This window comes from Eubalaena glacialis, chromosome 13 (assembly GCF_028564815.1).
Source record: "Eubalaena glacialis isolate mEubGla1 chromosome 13, mEubGla1.1.hap2.+ XY, whole genome shotgun sequence".
NCBI lineage: Eukaryota > Metazoa > Chordata > Mammalia > Artiodactyla > Balaenidae > Eubalaena > Eubalaena glacialis.
The window spans coordinates 89,651,425-89,671,258 of record NC_083728.1 but is presented as its reverse complement, the minus strand read 5'-3'; the positions used below and the strand labels follow the sequence as shown (position 1 = coordinate 89,671,258).

Here is a 19,834-nt window from a genome sequence, read left to right as displayed (position 1 = left end):
TTACATTTTTAAATGGTTGAAAAAAATTCGAAGAAGGATAATGCTTTGTGACACGTGAAAATTCTATGCAATTCAAATTTGTGTCCAGGTATAACGTCTTATTGGGACACAGCAATGCTCATTCGTTTACGTGGCTGCTTTCAAGCGGCAGCTACAGAGTGAGTCACCGTGACAGAGACCCTAAGGCCCACCACACCTGAACTATTTCCTATCTGGTCCTTTATAGAAAAAGTTGGCTGACTGCTGTTCCAGAGGTAGAAGGATGTATTAATCCCCTTGGGGTTAATGAGATTTCTTAAGAGGTTTTTTTTAAAGGCCCCATCTTTTTTTTTTTTTTTTTAAGGCCCCATCTTTATGTAAAGAAAAGGATGATCAACAGGACTACATTTAATAATTAAGTCACCACTAACAGGGTGAAAAGCAAGCTGCAGAACAGGAGAAATAACAGAAAAAGGGCTCACACCTTCATATGTAAAGAGCACTGGCAAATCAAGGAAAAGACATCATCCGACCAAAACATGGGATAAGGACTCGAAGGGGCATTTCACAAAGGAGGGTATCCAAGTGCCAGTACATGTATGAAAGGTGCTCTGTCCCATTAGCCCCCAGGAAACGGAAACTGGAAACAGGAGAGATTACTACACACTCACCAGTGTGGCTAAAACATAAACCAGCAAAGATGTGGGGCATGCCCTGCCTGTGAGAGTGTGGACAGGTCCACCCACTGCAGAGAACTGGCTGTTCCGACACCAACTGGGAGGACTGCAACACCACTCAGCCCCCACAAGGTAAAGGGCATGGTCCCCAGCAAGACTGCCCCCACTTCAGATACCAGCCATACTGCACTTCTGACCAACTGGCTACAAATTGGGGGTGGTTCTCATTACCTCCTCGGGTTTGATAATTTGCTAGAACGACTCAGGGAACTCAGGAAAGCTCTCTACTTAGGATCGTAGTTTTACTATGCAGGATGTGAAATGGGACCAGTCGAAAGAAGAGACCCACAGGGCCAAGTCTGGGAGGGGCCCCAGCGCAGAGCTTGGATGAGGCTCAAGTTTGAGAACCGCTGTTCTGGCCGGCGGAAACCCCTGCAGCGGCTTTAAGAGCTAAGAAATACAACTCGCTTACTTTCTAAAACGAACGAACCAAATACCCCAGGACAGGGTATGAGAAATACGTTTCTGTGCTGAGTGGGCAGGAAATAAATAGCTGCATACAATCTAGATTTTCTAGAGTGTCCCGCTTCTGGACCAAACACAACGTATTGACTGTCTTGTCCCAAAGCCTCACATTTGTAGAATTAAAATAATTTCGGTGGAGGGTGTGATGTTCTCAGCAGCTTCAGTGAAGCAAAACTTTTTAAGAAAGTTAAGTAACCACCCCACTCAAAAAAAAGCACCAGAGGGGATGGGGAGGGAGGTGGCGATGTTCTATTTCATGACCCGGATAGTGATTACGCTGGTGTTTGATCTGTGAAAACTCAATGATATATATGGGCATATCAACATATTTAGATACATCTCACCGTATGTACGTATATGTGTATGTTTCACGCCCTTTATGTATGTTATGCTCTTAGTAAGTGAGTTTTTAAAATACGCATTATACTTTAAGGGAGAAAATCCTGTAAGCAGTAAGATCCAGTTAGTTCCACATCTGGGGCCAGACGCCAGCTCTCCCGCTACAGCAGATGCGCCCGTTCAGCTCGGTCCTGTTTCCGCGGGCGCCCGACTGGCTCACCTGCTGGTGTAGCCCGTGACGGGGTTCCAGCGCTGGTTCTCGTAGATGGAGACACACTTTACGTCCGACTGCGTGTAGATGTTGCTGGTATTGCTGGCCAGGCCTGGGGGTGGAGAGGAGGATGCTGGACCCAGGCCGCACCTGCCCGCCCGACTAGGTGAGAGCAGGCGGGAGGAGAGGGCCGAGAGGAGTTCACAGGCTGGCTGAGCTTATCTCACAGGCCGGCTGAGCTTATCTCCCAGGGGCTGGCCGGCTTGGGTTTCTCTCCTCGGGGATTATCCTGGGGTTGCATGCCCTGGGTGAGAAGAATCTGACACTCCTCCACCTCATGCCCTGTTCTCGCCTGCTCCTCTTCCCTCAACTTCCAGCCCACTTACCTGGCACTGGGCAGGTGTGAGGCCCACCCAGCTCATTCCTTACTAACAAAGGTGCCTTGGACCCCTCATGTAACCCCATGAGCCCCACTTTCCTCATCTGTAAGATGGGGACAAAAGTAATTCCTGCCTCACAAACAGGGAAGCTGTTAAACCTGCACGGATGTGCGTTCCTGGGGTCTCAGTGGACCACAGTTCTACAGGATTAGCCACCTCCACTGTGGGGTGTGTGGGCTGTGGCATGGAATGTCCCACTTCGGTGTTTGTTTCTGCCTCCGTTTACCAGTAGGAGACACAGGGACCCTACCTCCAGAACTCGGGGAGCCCCCAGGGGTTCAGCAAGCTCTCGTCCCCTAAGGCACGACCCATCTAAAGGGGAGCTGGAATCTGGGCCTGGGAATCAGGAGACTGGCCCTGGCGGCTGTCTTTCTAGAACCTTCACGGCCTCCAGCTCAGCAGTGGGTGCCCAGGAAGGCCCATTGGGGGCGAGGCCTGGTCTCTGGGCTCTCACGCTTTGTGCGTTGGCCCCGGGATTTGGAGGTTGGCAGTGGTGAAGGTCACCTGTCAGCCAGCTGTCAGCTGAGCGTCAGTACTGGCGCAGCGGCTCCGGCGTGGGGCAGGGAAGCCAGCCAGGGATTAGAGGGGGGACCAGCCCGTGCGGGAGGCTGGGGGCAGGGCTGGGGGAGCCGGTCCTGCCACCCTCACCTTGGAAGCAGCCTCCGCCGTAGCCACCCGTGTACACCCAGGCCGTGTGGTCATAGCCGATGCCCCACACCACGCCCCGGCTGTTGGCCTCCACCACCCGCAGGTGGCCTCCCATTTGCCGCCAGAACCTGGAGATGAGGAGGGAGGGAGAGGAGGGGAGAAACCATCCTGAAGGGCTTTCCAGCAGCTACCCCTCTGCTCCGTGGCCTCCCGGGACGTCCTGCTTTACTCACCTTCGGCCTCCAATGACAGACTCTATTGAGCACAAGGGAACCCGCCTGGCTTCCCACTGGGAATTAACCAGCTAAGGCGAACCCTGAGCTGGTGCAGGAGCCGGTCAGGCCCCCAGCGAGCGGGGGCTTCCAGAGCCCCCGATCCCTGGAGTTATGCAGACGGGAGCGAGGTCAGCAGCCTGAGTGCCCCCTGCCCCCTGGGGTCTGGGACGGGCATGTCACGCCAGACCAGGATGAGCCACCACTCGGGCCAGCACGGCCTCCTGGAGTGCAGGGTGCAGCCGCCACCTGGGGCACGCTCCTGCGGGCGGAGGCCCTGCCACTGTCCAGAGGCAACTCGTCCGACCAGGCGCCAGGCACACAGGGCCGCCAAGAGCGGACGAGCGAAGGGCGGACAGACATCCCCTCTCCCTCCTGTGCAGGGCCTCCCAGCCTCACCCACATCCCCCTGGTCCTCATGGGCTCTGGGTGACCTTCTGGGCCAGGGCCCCAGCTCCGTCAGGCGCAGCCAACTCACATCTGGTCACAGGGCGGCCAGCGCTCGGGGGCCTCGAGGTCTGGGCTGGGCTCGCTCACGAAGATGTCCCCCTTGCAGGTGACGGACCAGATGGCCTGCGGGGAGGGGCGGCCGTGCACCCTCCGGCTCTCGCAGCAGCACAGGTTGAGCAGGGCGAGCTGGCGCGGGGAGGGGGCCGGTCAGCGAGGCCGGGCGGCCCAAGCCCGAGGCTCCCTCTCCCCCGCCCGCGGGACCCCCGCCCGCTCACCCAGTCGCTCATGTCCTGCTCGGTGGCAGCGGCCAGGCGCACAGGCCACCTCTGCCGTGTCCTCTCGGGGGTGTACACGGCGAAGGAGTGCTTGGCCTCCTTGAGCACGGGGACCAGCGCCGTCACCTCGTTGAGGAACACGTGGATGTACTGTCGGCAGAGGACAGGCGGCAGGGCCGTCACCGGGGGACCCGCGGCGCTGGGGGTGGCGCCCCCGTGTGCTGTGGCGACAGGGACGGCTGGGTCACCCCGATTCGAGAGCTGACCCCTGGGGGTCCCGGGCCTAGGGGGTTTAGTGGTGGGTGGGCAGGTTCTAATGGGGAGGCCTTGCTCGTGAGCAAGAGCCTTAGTGATGTTTTCGATGTGGACGAGGGCATTTAGAGCCAGACTGACTGGGTTCAAACCCCAGCCCCGGAGGGGGCGGCTCTGTCTCCAGAGCCTGGTTGCTTATCTCGAACCCGAGGGCCCATCAGCGCTGCTGGGGGTGAGGCCAGCACACGCCTGCCGGCCACTGCCCGGGGCTGCCACCGCGGACGGGTGCTTGGGAGACGCCACACGCTGTCCTGGGCCAGGCACCTCGGGGCCCGTGTCCCGTGCCCACTCCTGCACCCCGGCTCTGCAACCCCTCCCCTGGGACACCCCAGCCCTCTGTACCTCCCCTCCCCTACACACCCCACCCGGCACCTCCCCCTCCCCTACACACCCCACCCCTGCACCTCCCCCTCCCCTACACACCCCACCCCCTGCACCTCCCCCTCCCCTACACACCCCACCCCCCTGCACCTCCCCGTCCCCTACACCCCCTCCCCCCGCACCTCCCCCTCCCCTACACCCCCCCCCCCGGCACCTCCCCTATGGCGCCCCCACCCACCTTCTTCTCCTCGTGGACCATGTAGTAGATGAAAAGGATGCTGTCCCGAACTCCATCGTGGCCCATGAACTGTTCCAGGGCCACACGGACGTCCACCCACTTGTGGGGTTTCCAGTCGCACCACCACTGCAGGGCCCCCGTCTTCACCCACACCGACTGCAGCACAGCAGGACGGTGGGATGGGGTCACAGGCAGGCCCTGGGGCGCCACACTCCGGCCCAGTCCCAGGCACCCCGGGGCCACTCTGCTCCCTTCACTGCCGCACTGGGGGCTCCTGCCCGGCCCTCCCGGCTCCCCCCCTTCACCCTAAGGACAGAAGTGATGCCATCAGACACCCGCCAGGTGCCAGGCCCTGAGCCAGTGAATTCTATGATTCTCAAACAGTCTGTGGGATCGGCACCGTTAGCCCATGCTCTGGATAGGGAAACTGAGGCCCGGGACGTTCTGTGCCTGGCCCAATGTCAGAGTGAGTCAGCGGCAAAGCCGGGACCCACACCCCCCGAGATGCGGCCAGGTCCTGTGTGCCTACGACGCAGTGGGGCCTGCACGGAGTTCCTGAGGGCAAGTGAATCAACAAAGGGACTCATCTCTTCATCTTTGATTCTCCACGGGCCTGGAGGGGCCGGCTTCACATCCGAGATGGACAGACAGCAGGCTGGCTGCCTCCATCTGTGTCCCTCCCGCCTCACCTCAGGGCTGGCCTGCAGCGGGCGCCCGAGGGACGTGTGCTGGGGAACGTGCCCCCGGGCACTGCCCACCTGCTCCACGGCCTGCTCGTAGTGTCGGAAGTTCTCCAGCTCCCGCTGGGTCCTCTCGGTGAGCTGCTGGAAGATCTGCTTCCGCCAGGCGGCCGTCTGGGCCGGCGTGATGGGCAGCGAGAGCATCTGCATGGAGGCGGGCAGGCCTGCGGGCCAGTCGGAGCCTCAGGGCTGGGCAGCAGGCCAGGCCTCTCTGCTCTTTTCTTCACCAGCCCTTTCTTTCTAGAAAGCTACCATCTCTGTAAAATGTCCCGTGAGCCCTCCCTCCCATCATTCACCCTGATGGGAAAGTTGATGTCCCCCAGGTCAGCCTAGAATGGCCACCACTGCTGGGACAGGGGGACGGAAGGGGCTCCAGGCCCATGCCCTTCCTCCTGACGGCCTGGGCTGGTCTTGGAAGGCTCCAGAAAGACGGGCTGAGCACGGTGGGGGCATCAGGCCTGCTCCACCTCCCCTGGGGCACCCTCTGGGGCGCTGGGCCGCTGCCCTTACCCGAGTGGGCGGTGAACCACTTGAGCGTGGTGTGGGCCTCCACGGCACAGCCTCCTCCGGACACCCAGGCCCACAGCGCGTGGCAGTCGGTGCTCTCGGGCTCCTCCAGGCCCAGCGGGAGAAGTGCCAGCGACGAGAGGTTGGTGGCCTCGGGAAAGTCAGCGGCCGCATGGCTGGGCCCTTTCTTGGGCTCCTTCAGGTCGATGTTGGTCCAGGGCAGCTCGGCCGGGGCGGAGGCAGGGCCGGCAACCTCCACATCACGCTCAGGGTCAGGCCCGGGTCTCTCGGCCTCCGAGTCGCTTGGCACACGGGACTCGCCACCACCCCTCACCTCGTCGCCAAAGAAGCAGCCGGCGCTGGAAGGAGAGGGGCAGACCTGTGATTCCCTCGGGGGAGGACCACGTGCTGTGTGACCTCCGGCCAAGTCATGGCCTCTCTGTGTCACACACACCAATACCTACTCCCCAGGGAGCTGGAACCCCTGGGAACTTTTTTTTTTTTTTTTTTTAATTTTTGGCTGCGTTGGGTCTTCGTTGCTGCGTTCGGGCTTTCTCTAGTTGCGGCGAGCGGGGGCTACTCTTCGTGGCGGCATGTGGGCTTCTCATTGTGGTGGCTTCTCTTGTTGCAGAGCACGGGCTCTAGGTGCGTGGGCTTCAGTAGCTGTGGCTCACGGGCTCTAGAGCACAGGCTCAGTAGTTGTGGCGCACGGGCTTAGTTGCTCCGCGGCATGTGGGATCTTCCCGGACAAGGGCTCAAACCCGTGTCCCCGGCGTTGGCAGGTGGATTCTTAACCACTGCGCCACCAGGGAAGTCCCACCCTCAGGAACTCTGAAAGGTCCCCAGGCCACACCCAGACCAACCAAATCAATGTTAGGTGGAGATCTGGCAGTAGTATTATTTTTTATCGTAAAATACGTGTGATGTAAAATATACCATTTAAAATTGTAAAATGCGGTGGCGTTAAGTACATTCACAATGTTGTGCAACCACTACCAACTTCCAGAACCTTCTCATCACCCCAAACAGAAGCCCTGTACCCATTAAGGAGTCACTCTCTAGCCTCCCCTTTTCCCCCAGCCTCCTGGCAACCACTAATTTGCTTTCTGTCTCCATGGATTCGCCTATTCTGGATACTTCTATAAACGGCATTGTACACTATGTGACCTTTTGTGACTCACTGCTGTCAATTAGTGTAAGATGTCAAGAGTCACCCATGCTATAGCATGTGTCAACACTTCATTCCCTTGTATTGCTAAATAATATTCCACTGTATGGATACGCTACGTTTTATTCATCCATTGATGGACATTGAATTGTTTCCACGTTTCAGCTATTGTGAACAGTGCTTTTTTTAATATTCATGTACAAATTTTTGTTTGAACATGTTTTTGGTTCTTCTGCATATCTATCTAGGAGTGAAATTGCTGAGTCCTATGGTGACTCTATCTTTAACTTCTTGAGGAACTGCCAGACTATTTTCCAAAGTGGCTGCCCCATTTTACACCCCACCAGCAGTGCAGGGGGGTTCTAATTTCTCCACATCTTGTCAACACTTGTTACTGTCTCCCTTTTTGATTACAGCTATTCTGGTGGGTGTGAAGTGGTATCTCATGTGGGTTTGTTTTTTTTTTTTAATGTGGTTTTGTTTGCATTTCCCTCATGTCCCACGACGCTGAGCATCTTTTCCTGTGCTTGTTGGCCACTCGTATCTCTACTTTGGAGAAATGTCTATTCAAGTCCTTTGCTCTTCTAAGTTGAGTTGTTTTATTTTTTTGTTTTTGAGTTGTAAGAGCCCTTTATATATTCTAGATAACAGACCTTGTCAAATACATGATTTGCCACTATTTTCTCCCATTCTGTGGATTGTCTTTTCATTTTCTTGATGGTGTCCGTTGACGCACAAAATTTTAAAATTTTGATGAAGTCTGATTTATCTATGTTTTCTTTAGTTTCTTGTGCTTTGGGTGTCATATTTAAGAAGCCACTGCCAGTATATGTATAGCTGATTCACTTTGTTATAAAGCAGAAACTAACACACCATTGTAAAGCGATTATACTCCAATAAGGATGTTAAAAATATATATATATATATATAAAAAAAAAAGAAGCCACTGCCAAGCCTAAGGTCATAAAGATCTGGCGTCAGTGGTTCTGGAAATTCTCAGCTGATTCCAATGTGCTGTTCCCTTTGAGAACGACCAACTGAAGAGCCTAAACCCTCAGGTGAATGTGAGCAAACCCTGCCTGGCCAGCCTCCGGGCATCTCTAGGCTGACGGTGCAGCTGAGAGCTGACCACCAAGCTGGGGGAGCAGGGGGTGTAGACCAGCGTCTGAGGAGAGCGCAAGCTGCAAACGGATGGCGGCCGGCTGCAGAGTGCTGTGCCGAGGGCCCTGGGCCCCATGACCCGGCAGGTGAGCGCTGGGGGCGTCCCCAGCTGAGACGCTAAGTCACCTGCCTGCGTTCTAAGGGCCAGTGGGCAGGGCTGGGACGGGTCCACACGCTCTAGCCCCAGGGATCTCAAGGCGTGGTCCCCAGAACTGCAGCAGGAGCACACCTGGGACCTTGCAAGACATGCAAAATCTCAAAAAAGTAGCTCTGGGGGCGGGGCGTGGAGAGCCTCGGGAACGAGTTCTCCAGGTGATTCTGGGGCACGTCTTGATTCAGGGCCTCTTCTCCAGGCTAGAAACCCTCCATTTTCTTCTCTGCTTTCCTTTGACACAGGGGCCTGAGCATCCTCCCCGCAAAGAAGGCTTTTCTCTCCCAGACCTTGAGGCTTCAGGACCAACAGGCCAGCCCTGCTCGGGGACGGCCCCCAGCCCCGACATGGAAGGACATCCTGGCCTTGCCCAGCTGCCACCTCCCGCATCCCGCCTCCCGAGTGCCGCCCCCGACCTCGGGCCGAGCAGGACCCCAGGCACAGGAAGGGAGGAGGCCACGCAGCCGTGGCTCTCGTGGGTCGGGACCTGCTTTTCTCCCGCCTGGGGTGAGGCCGGGCAGCAGCCTCCTCCGACACTGCCCCCCCCCACCAGACCGACCCTGCGGAGCCCCACCGCCTGATCACCTGAGGAGGCTAGACAAGCTGCCCGCGCGTGAGCCGTCACACTCCCGGCCGGCGACGATGGCCTTCCACGTCTTCCCGCTGAGCTCGCTCTGGGTGACGCCATGACGGAAGTACAAGGCCCGGTCCGCCCAGCCGATGCCCCAGACCTGGGACAGAGAGAGGTGCTGCTGTGGGGGGGGGGGGGGGCGGGGGCAGACTGGGGCTCCCTTCCCCTGGGGGGGTGGGGGGAGCCCCCCAGGTCTGGAGGACATGTCTGCAAATGCAGGCAGGGGGTGGGTGGGTGCGCCTGTGTGGGTGGGCTGGGAAGGGGCTGGGGTGGCCGTGAGCTGAGTCCCGGACTCAGATGCAGGATGCGGAGCCCCGAGGGGGCTGGGGGAGGGTGCGGCTCCAAGGTCAGGAGGAGCAGGGACCCCAACCTGGCTCCCCGACCTTAGGCAGACTTGGGCCTTTGGGGCAACAGCGTCCAGAGGAGGTGCTGGTGCCGGTGGGCACTGTGCGGGGACATGAAGTCCACCCATGTCCCCATCTTCCCTGTGGCCTTGGTGGGAAGGGAGCTGCTCCCCAAGTGAACCCAGACGATGGTCCTGGTCCTTTTAAAGATGCAAAATAACCTCCTTGATTCTGACCTCAGTTTTATGGGGAAGGTGGCCGGGCGAGCACTGAAGAAGGAAAGTGTGCTGGGCAGCTGAGGGGCCCAGGGGAGGGGCCTGGGAGCAGCCCCTTGGGAGCCCTGGCCTTGGGGGTGCCTGAAGGCGGAGCCGTGGCCCCAGGTGGCCTGGCTGGGGGGGGCTGCGGCGTCTCTGTCACTTGGTTATCGCACGTGGCCTCCGTGCTTAGGCCCGTGGGCACCAGCTAGCACCCGCCTCGCCCCTGCCCTTGCGTGCCCAGCTCACCTGGGCAGGTGAGGAGTGTGTGAGGGCACAGGAAAGGCCAGCCCCCCCGCCCCCAGGAGGAGCTTTCAGAGCATCGGGAAAGGCGTCACCTTCACACCTTAAGTCTTAAAACTAGCCCAACCGCGTTATCCACCAGAACGAGGCTACGCTATGGGAACCGTGAAGGTGATGTTTCAAAGATGCTGCTCTTACAGAGTTGGAAGATGTTTTGTCCTTTACTCAGTGATCTGATCTCGCCCCGAAACTTCTCAACAAAACTTTCCAGTCTCCAGGATGAATGTCTCTCCCCAGATCCGTGCTCGCTACCACTGCTCTGAGGGTCCTCGGGGGAGCGACCCAGGACAGTGGGGGCTCCAGGACTTGGGGGAAAGCAGCCCCCTCGGGTGCCCTCGCGGGCCTGGAGTGGGCAGAGGTGCTGGGATGCCCTCCCATGTCGGCCTCCTGAGCATGCCCAGTGGAAAGGGACGGCGGGAAGCATGGGGGCCCCATTCTGATTCCTCTGCCGCCCCCCCACCCCCACCCCTGGGGACCAAGGCTCGGGACCACACACACCTGGTCGTTTAGCCCCACGTTCACCATCATCATTTCTCCAACCATCTCGATCCAGCTGGTGCCGCAGGGGTTGTGAGAGTTGACGCCTCTTCGGAACCAAACCTGGGAAAGTCAGAAATAAACACGCCTCCCTGGAGGGCCACTGAAATAGAAGGGTTTTTTTTTAAGGCTTGGGAGGAACAAGTGAATAATTTGGTCCTCTGGTTCAGGCCACAGATGAGCACAGCACATTGTTCAGAAAGGATGCCCCTGACGTGGGGTTAGAAAGAGATCATGGAAGCAATGCGAAATCAGCTTATTTCACTGGACTTGCCTCTGATAAAGTCAAAATGACAAGCTCTGGACAGGAGAGAGGGGAGGCATTCATTTAGCTGAGGGTTTCAGAAAATTAGCTTCTGATTATTTGAAATGTTACAGCCTGTTGCGCAATAAATACAGTCATTCTGCACTTTGTACAGGGGCGCAGGCAACGTTTGGGGGGTCACCAAACATCCTGGAGATCACCAGTGACATCAACAACAGAATACGCACGGTGCCTGGCTGACACTGGATTTGTTCCAAAGGGTGTAGACCACTCTCCCGAGAACAAAAAACCACACAACCCTCAATGTTAAACGGAGCCCTTGGACCCAGCCCCCAGGGACCCCGTCCTACCTTCCGGTCCTTGGTGATGGCCCAGACGACACCGACTCCTGCGGAGACATGCAGGATCCCGTTTTCAGATGTGGGAGGCTCCACCACGGACCACGAACTTCCTACCCGGCCCCAGAAGACAGTGCAGGTGGCCCCCATCACTGGGAGCTCCGGGGAGAAGGTGGGCACCCCCGCCCTCCTCTCCCGCGCAAGGTGCAGGGCTGCCCACCTTTGGGATTGTTCCTGTTGATTCCTTCCCGGACCAAGGCCTGTCCCTCCCACAGCGACACCCACAGCAGGTCGTGGGGCCCACAGCTGATCTGAACCGCCTCCCCTGGGGTGTCCACCAGGGACCACGACGAGCCTTCGGGGTTGGAGTGGCTGACGTCCTCTCTGTACCACACCTGGGTGGAGAGAGAAACCCAAGGGGAGGGTCAGGCAGGGTCAGGCCAGGGCTCTGTGGCCGGGTTGGCTGCCCGAGCTTGGCTGCATTTGCATCAGCCCATGCACAGCCCAAGCATGGGGTCTCCAGGGTACCAGGGGTCTCCAGGGGACTGGGGACCAGGGTGCCGGGACTGTCCAGATCTCGCTCACCCTGCCCCCACTGCCATCGGGATTCTCGACCAGATTAGATGACTCCTCCACCCCTGCTAAAAAACGCGACGCTGACACCAGTATTTTGGTGGTCCGAGGGGACAGACCTCTTCTGTCGTCTGCTTGACTTGTGAGAACTCCAGCCCCAGCCCGGGTGTCCTGCGCCCCCTAGTGGCACAATGCGCTCAGGACACCTGTCTCTAGGCGAAGCCGGGGCCCCGGCGGCCGGATGAGAAAACCCCCAAGCCCCCTTCATAGGAATGTCTAAAACGTCCACTTGTTTTTCTCCTTAACCTGAAGACAGGGAGCATAATCAAATATTTAAGACTGAGCCACCCGCTCCTATTGTCCAAACTGGCTGATTTCATCTGGAGGGGGCGGCACATTGCTGGCGTGGTCAGGAGGTCTGGGGTCCACGGCCTCCCAACCCTGTCACCTTGCCCTTTTTTTTCTTTTTAAAATTCTTTATTAGTTAGTGGGATTTATTACTCATACTAATTTTATTTGTAAACTTTAAATTCTATGCTATCTGAACAGACTGCCTTAACACTTGTGAATTATGTGACATGATCTCACTTATAATAATGAATAAGACATTTTCAATGATTTAGTATAGACAGAATTTTCCAAGGAAAAAAGAGACAATAGATTGGTTATAAGCCTCCATCATGATCACCATCACTCACAAATGCGTGTGCTATGGGCCGTGTTTGCACATGATGGTTTGCTGGGTGCTTCTTCGAACACCTTATCCAGTGAATAAATCAGCAGCTGGATCAACTGTCCTCCTGCACTGCAGAACCGGCCTTGGCAGCCCCGCTTCTGCTACCTGCTGGTTTGGGCCCAACTGTCTGCCCAGCTCCTCCAGGAGCCCCGGGTCCTGGTCTCACGTTTTACAGACCACAGGAGTGATGCAGGGCAGCGCTGGCTCACACCTGGCGCTGCTCTCAAACCCGTTCTCCCCTCTCTTTGCATCCAGGTGGCGTGGACCCTCGATGGGGGCTCTGTCCCCGGTCAGCTCCCCACCACCCTTCAGTGTGGCTCAGAGAAAACAACTACGGGTTGACCTAAGCCCAGACCAAGCAGGACCTGAAGGTAAGCCTGATAAAAGCCTGCTGTGACTGCTCCAAAGCCAATCAGAGAATTTTGGTCAATTTGTGTTAAGAGTACTGAACAGTCACGAAGTACACTCTACAGCCACAGCCGAAGTGTTGGGTCACCTGCACCCAGGCCCATCTATGTCCCTGTCACTGCTGATGTCAGCAGTGGGTTTTATTCCTTTGCTTAGTTCACAAGCTCCCCGAGAAAAGAATCTCCTCTCCTCTCTGAACATCTACCCACCCACACAGCTACCCCCACCCACCCATCCAAACAGCCACCCATCCATCCACCCACCTCTCCACTCATCAATATGCTTATCCACCAACCCACCTGCTCATCCATCCAACCATCCATCCATCCATCTATCCATCCCCCTATGCATTCATCCACATAACCATCCATGCATTTATCCATCCACCCACACATACACACACACACATGCACACACGCACGCACACACACGCACACGCACACACACGCACGCACACACACACACGCACATCTATACCCCTATCCATCTACTTATTCATCCATCCTCCTACCCACCCCCCCACCCACAATACTACTGGAGACCACCATTTGGGAGGCACCACAAGGCAGCGGGCAGGGAGCTGAGATTCTATCTCAGGAGCCAATATTGATGCTCTCTGAGCCCAGGGTGGACACTGGTCAGTGCTCCCGGGGCTCAGAGGAGGGACAGGCCAGGACCAGCCATGCGGTGGGAGGTCAGAGGCTTCTGGGAGGAACAGGACCCCGTGGGTCCCCAGGACAGCAGGATTCACAGGAGGGGGACTCTGTGGGGACCCCGGTAACAGGCTGACTGCTCAGGGCAGCCCCAGCTGCGGGGATAGGAGGCGAGGAGGAGGTCCCGGGGAGAGCCCTCCTCCCCCCTCCACCTCTGGGAGGACAGCGGACCACAGCTTCTCTCCTGCCCGCTCCCTGCGGCCGGCCTCCTTCAGCCACCTCCCATGCCAGGCCAGGGGGGCACAGGCCTCACCTTCCCCTGCAGAGACACGGCCCACACGGACAGGCGGCCCACGGGCTCGTCTGTGATCTCCCAACCCCCCACAGAGAGGTCACTGAAGGGGTCAGGCAACTGCTGGGGGTCATCCTCCGACGGGATCTGAAACGAGGAGGTGTGAGGCAGTAGCAGTCAGTGCCTGTGGGCACCTGGGCCAGGAGGTGGCCCTGCTCCCCGCCTGGTGGACACCTGGACGTGCACACTCCCACCCCCGGCTTCCCCTCCGGCCCTCAGCACGCTGCCTTCCGTCCTCCAGCTCGGCCCCAACTGACTTCGCAGGGCCGGCAGCATCAGGACGGAGGGTTCCCGGCCCTGGGCCCCCTCTGCCATGTTCTCTCCCTGTTGGCCGCCAGGCCTGGGCTGCTGTCCCCAAGGAGTCACTCCTGCCCCCGCTCTGCAGTGGCCTGACCGCTGTGGCTCCCCCCCAGCTCCCTGATCACAGAACATGGCCCTACAGTGAAGGCCTCCCATGACACTGGCCGTCACCTTGCTCCCAGGCTGCTCCCAGCCCCAGGGCCAGGCAGGCTGGGCTGGCAGCCCCACTTCGCCGCATGGACCCTGCAGAGGGGTCAGGCGAGTACCTGAGGCCTTCCTCTCGTTCGAGGCCACGTAGGACCCCAATCCAGGCCTTGCGTCCCTAAGTTGGTTTTTGTGGGTCACTGGAAAAATACAAGAGCCAGAGCGGCTCCCACGCGGGGTGGGGGGCAGGGGAGGAAGCCATGCACAGACTGAGCCCGAGTCTGGGACAGGGCAGCCTGGAGACCAGGTCAAGACAATTCTGTGCTGTCCTGGGCCACGGTCTGGCCCGGCTCCCTGAGCGGCCATCTCCCAAACGAAGGGCCGCCCAGGGCCACAGCCTTCCGAACAGGAGAGCAGGAAAGGCCAGGCCCCGGGGCGGGCATGGCATCCCCTGAGCAGGGCAGGGAGGGTGGGGCTGAGGGCCGCGTGACCCTCCCCACTACAGGACTGCGCTCTGGGCCCCGCCCCCGGCCACACGCAGGCCCCGGACCTTGGCCCAGGTGTCCCGGGACTTGTATCTCCTGTACCGGGTCCACCGCCGGCGCCGCACACAGGAATTCCACTTCTTGTCCCTCGTGTACGTGGCGGGGAAGTCAATGGCATATGTCCACCCCTGCAATACCAAGATGGGGGGAGGGTCCGTAAGGCTCTCGAGGAAGGAGGTGAAGGAGCTGGGGAAGGGGGGGAGCAGGATGGAGGAGGGGCGGAGAGGCAGCAGCGCAGCCCGAAGCATCGTCCTCCCCATGGATCCCGTCCGGCAAGCGGGGAGCACGCAGGGCCCAGGCTGAGGTCTGATGCCACGGGGCGCTGGGGATAGCGCTCGGGGGACGGGCCGAGCCCAAGGCGCTCCCTCCCGCAGGGGAGCCCCGGCGGGACCCGAGTGCACCTACCCCTTTCTCTGTGGGCTCCCCTCCAAAATTCTCGTCCACGTACCAGTCCGACTCCCACTCCCAATGCAGCGAGGGCAGCGCCACCCCATCCAGCGGCCGGTGCTGGAGCCCACTCACGTCGCTCCACGGCCAGCGGTCGCTCGGCAGGAGCGCCTCACAGAAGCCGCCCACGGGGTTCCAGCGCTGGGGGCCGGAGGCAGAGACCAGCCTTAGGCCTGGTGGCCAGGGCCTCTCCGAGGCCAGTGGGGACCTCCTCTCGTCTCCAGGGCGGGAAGGGAGCAGAGGGCCTGGCTCTGCATCGTGAGCCAGCAGCCCAGCCCGGTCCCAAAGGGCAGAGGACCTGCCGCGCCGAGCAGTGGAGGACACGGCCATCCTGGGCTCCTGGAACCCGGCCGGAGCCCCGTGCCTGTGCGGACCCGGCCAGCTGCCTGGATAGGGACCCACAGGGGCTCTGGCCTCAATGACTCGGACGCTGCACCACTCAGATCTCAGCAGAATGAAGGAGATGAAGGCGGGAACAGGCCGGGAGCCTGGGGTGCGGGGGCTCTTATCTCCCGGCAAAGCAACCAACCCAGCAACCCCGCCGCTCGGGACCCCACCTGATTCTCATAGGCCTCCTCCCGGCAGCGGATGGGGACGTCGCTGGCGCCCACGCGCACGTACACCTGGTTGTCGCAGGCGATGCCCCAGCAGCACGGCGCGGCCGCACTGACCCGCTTGAACTCCAGCTGGGCGTCCCTGCACAGCTCCCATTGCTGCCCGGCCGTGGACAGCGTGAACACCTTCCCGAAGAGATCCACCGCCCACAGCTCCGAGCTGGGCATGGCCGCGGCGCTGCGGGAAGACAGCGGCGGGAGGGCGAGGGTCAGCACCCACAGCCGCTCCTGGCCCGGGGCCAGCCGGGCCAGGCAGGCAGCCTGGGCCATGACTCCCGGCCCGGGGCCATGACCATCTCCTGCCACAGGGGGCTGAGCGGCCCCCCGCAAAGCAGGGCCAGGGCCCAGCTTCAGTCCAGGGCCATTTTCTGTTCTCTGCCTTTCGCCCTTCTCGTGATGGGGATTTTTTTTCAAACACACAAAAAAGTCCAGAGGACAAAACGTGTAACATCCGAATACCTACTGCCCCCAATTTAATGAATGTTATTATTATTTGGTCATAGTTCGTTCAGATCTTTCTTGTCTAAAGAAGAAGTGAAAAGTTGTAGATTTAATGAATCCCAAACCTACACGCGTCCTGCTGCCTCCCTGGGAGGCCTCTGTCCCACAGTGGACAGGGACCCCCTCGTGCTGGTCCCCCTGTGACCGTCCTCTGTGCGTTCGTGGGGCTTCCCCACAGGCCCGGCACCCCCCACCCCCACCCCTGAGCCCTGCATGGTCGCGCAGGAGCCCTGTGGCTGTGTGCGTGGCAGGGATGGGAGGGGCCTGCCTCTACCCTCCTTGTGTGACCACCTCCCTCCCTCTCCTTCTGCCATTCTCCACTCCTGTTCTTTCTTCTCTCCTCTTCCTTTCTTCTTTGCGGGGGGTGGGCAGAGTCACGGCTATGCTCTACCACTGACCCTCCCACCCCCAGGGCTGACAGTACTGCTGGGATGTAACTCCTCGAGGCGTGGCAGAGCCACGTGGCCAGGCCCACGGCAGCAAAACTAAGCAGCTGGACGAGGGCAGTGCAGGGAATCCCAGTGAGCAGCTCTGCCGGAGAGGGCGGCTCCCGCATCCAAGACCCATCACTGCCCCAGGGTGAGACATGGCTTGCCTGGTTCGGAAACCAGAGCTACGGGGAGACAGAGCCTGGGCGCCTGGAGGCCGGGGCCAGGCTATTCTGCTCCCGAGACTCGCCGGGGCACCAGGGCGCTTCAGAAAGCGTGACGACTGGAATGACAACACGGACGATGGAACGCGTCTGGAAACAGGAGCATCTGCTACGAGCAATTAGGCTCTTTCGGAAAAAAGTGTGTCTTACAAACACGGAGAAGAAAGAGCATGGGCGGGGAAGGAAGTGACTGAAGGATAAAGAACAGGAAGCAGGGAAGTGGACCAGGCGCCGAGCTTCAGGAAACACCCAGAACAGGAAGTGGAGGAAGACGACGGGGGGTGGTGGGCGGGGAGCCTGACCGGCAGAGTGGAGGAGCTTGATCCCTCCACCCGGGGCCCCAACGCCCAGGTCAAACACACGGGAAGTCAGGACGCTAGCCTTCTGAAGCCATTTGAAAACCGGCATCTGTATCCGGGTGCCTGAGATGGGACCCCTGGAAGAGCTGTGGCACCCGCAGATGCCTCTCCACTCCTCCCTGGGCAGGCCTGAGGGTCCACTCTCCCCGCTGCGGCATCTACGCCATGACTAAGAGTGCCCAGGGCCACGCCGGACCCACACCATCCCGGCCCCACCACTTTCTAGCATGAACAAAAGCCCAGTACTGACTAACCTCTCTGTGCCTCGATTTCCTAATCTGTAAAAGGAAGAAAGGAAGACTGACCCAGTTATGTGGTTGTTGTGAGAACTGAATGAGATAACACAGGCACAGAGTTATAATAAAGTGCCCAGTACCCAGCAAGAACTCAATGAGTGTTACTGAAGTCATTTTATTACTTGCCATTTGCTCTCACAAGCTGCCACTTATCTTCTATCTCTTAAAAACAAAAAACTCAAAGCCCTTTCTGGTCAGCCTGAGTCTTCAGCCTCTTCACTTCCTCTGCATCTCCCAATGCTCTGCACAAAGTGGGTGTTTGTTCAAAGTTATGGAAAATCACCGCCACCTACATTCACCACACCACCACTCCCTGAGCTAAGATGGAAATATGGCTCCAAGGAAGCTGAATGTCACCAGTTACTTAAGGTTAAAAGTAAGGTCCTAGGAGGTGGATAGATATGTGATAAAGCAAGTATGGTAAACTGTCAAAAGTAGAATCTAGGTGGTGGGTGTGTGGGTGTTTACTGTATAATTCTTTCAACTTGGCTGTATGTTTGACAATCATCATAAATTGTTGGGGGAAAAAAGTAAGATTTTTACATGGGGGAGGGGAGATGTCAGTTCCCATGGTGACATTTTAATATAAATACAGTCGTCAAAGATATTTCTTGGCTCACAGGTCACTGTACAAGTAGCCAGTTAAGTCAGGCTCAGTCTGCATGTTGAGCTCAATGAATGGTGATGTTGAACTTGGATACAATTTCCTCCAGAGAAATGACTAAGCAGATAGACGTACTTCAGCCTTCTGGGCAACTACCAGAAGACTCTACTGCAGAGAAAAGATGGGGGGGTTATGTTTGCAAATTCCCTTTGGTGTGGAAATCCCGGTATCCGTCACTTCCCACCTAAAGATGACACAAGGTGGACATCCTTGGTCAGCCTCGCCTCCTTTCCATGCCAGCCAGGATGTAGTCCCAAGTTCTCCCAAGCCACTTCCTGGCTGTGAGGTGATGGGGTAACCTGTGCAGGGACATGGGGGTCACTGGATCAGAGGACTCTTGAACGGGAGGTTGGAGCATTAAGTTCCACGATTCTGGGATCTTGGGATCTCTTTGTTTTCTAGGGGTGGAGTGAGGGAGGCAACATCTTCCGAGAAAGCAACCTCCGATTCACCAAGAACTTCTGCACAATGAATTCCAGGTGGACCTTCAGTCATTCTGCTCAGTAGGCCTGCTCACCACCCGCAGAGTCATCTACCTTTCTGCTCGGGTTAATTAACAGATCCCTTCAGAGATGTAAAGGTACCCAAGGGAAGGTGGGGGTCGAGGGAGCGTGGAGTGCGGTACAGGGAGGGACACGGTCCCAAGGGAGTGCCTAATGCATTTACTTCCCAGGCCGCCTTAGGACTGCTTCCTGCCCAAGATTTCCTGCGGGTTTTTTTTTTGTTGTTGTTACACCCTGTCACACCCACCCCCTGAACAAACAGAGAAAACTGGCTACTAAAGCAGCTCACTGCCCGCCAGTTGTGGGAGCTGCTGGAAGGCGACAGCAGGGTCTAAAGAGGTGGGAGAAAACAGCGGGACATGCACGCTAGTTGAGTCCTTCCATTCCCACAGGGAAGGAGGTGCCCTGAGCCGGCAGCTCTGAAGATAAACCCCCGGCTCCCATCATCTGGGCGGTCAGCCTGGTTTCGTTCAGGTTCCGTGCCCTTGGGCGACAGGTGGGTCCCCTGCCCGGCCACCAGTAGCATCTCAGCGCCGGGCCCTGACCATCTGCCTGAGCTAATCCCATGCCAAGCAGCTTTGCTCTCACCACTGCCCAGAGGAGGGACAGACGGGCTCCTCGCAGCTCGATCCTCTACACCCGCCAATCACTGCCCAAGTCACTCCAGCGCAAAGGCTGGTGGGGGTGTCACGTTCAGGGGTCGGGGTGGGGGTCCGGGGGCGGCGCCCCGCCGGGTGTGCAGGAAAGAGCACTGGCACAGCCCCTTCCCACCTCGCCGCGCGTGGGGCAAACGCTGCTGCTGCCTCCGCCGCCCCAACCTGTCCGGAGGGGCGGGGGCGCCCGTCGCACCTCCTGGCCGCCGCTGCACTCACCTGGGCCGGCGCCCGGCGCGCGGGGTCGCGGCGATTGCGCCTCTGAGGCCGGGAGAGCGAGCCGGCTCTCCCCCGGGGCTGGCGAGCCTGTGGGCAGGAAGCGGCAGCCAGGCCCGCGCCCATTGGCCG

At 58.7% G+C, this 19,834-nt stretch overlaps 1 protein-coding gene across 4 annotated transcripts in view; it reads right to left on the bottom strand.

Moving 5' to 3' along the window:
- TECPR1 (tectonin beta-propeller repeat containing 1) overlaps nucleotides 1-19,795 on the bottom strand; it is a 27,472-nt gene extending 7,677 nt beyond the window's left edge. Inside the window, exons 1-16 of one of the 4 annotated variants that reach the window (XM_061208070.1) lie at nucleotides 19,706-19,795; nucleotides 15,802-16,036; nucleotides 15,203-15,385; nucleotides 14,803-14,925; nucleotides 13,770-13,895; nucleotides 11,307-11,481; nucleotides 11,099-11,199; nucleotides 10,445-10,546; nucleotides 9,000-9,145; nucleotides 5,938-6,293; nucleotides 5,446-5,591; nucleotides 4,688-4,843; nucleotides 3,817-3,966; nucleotides 3,570-3,727; nucleotides 2,820-2,947; nucleotides 1,741-1,843 (exon numbers count right to left, since the gene is read on the bottom strand). In XM_061208070.1, coding sequence (XP_061064053.1) covers nucleotides 1,741-1,843; nucleotides 2,820-2,947; nucleotides 3,570-3,727; nucleotides 3,817-3,966; nucleotides 4,688-4,843; nucleotides 5,446-5,591; nucleotides 5,938-6,293; nucleotides 9,000-9,145; nucleotides 10,445-10,546; nucleotides 11,099-11,199; nucleotides 11,307-11,481; nucleotides 13,770-13,895; nucleotides 14,803-14,925; nucleotides 15,203-15,385; nucleotides 15,802-16,026 — 2,378 coding nt within the window. In that variant the 5' untranslated portion in view covers nucleotides 16,027-16,036; nucleotides 19,706-19,795. Of the gene's footprint in view, nucleotides 1-1,740; nucleotides 1,844-2,819; nucleotides 2,948-3,569; nucleotides 3,728-3,816; nucleotides 3,967-4,687; nucleotides 4,844-5,445; nucleotides 5,592-5,937; nucleotides 6,294-8,999; nucleotides 9,146-10,444; nucleotides 10,547-11,098; nucleotides 11,200-11,306; nucleotides 11,482-13,769; nucleotides 13,896-14,802; nucleotides 14,926-15,202; nucleotides 15,386-15,801; nucleotides 16,037-18,514; nucleotides 18,594-19,705 lie in introns of those variants that run through there. The other 3 variants (XM_061208068.1, XM_061208067.1, XM_061208069.1) reach the window with 3 other exon arrangements.
- Nucleotides 19,796-19,834: the final 39 nt, after the last annotated feature.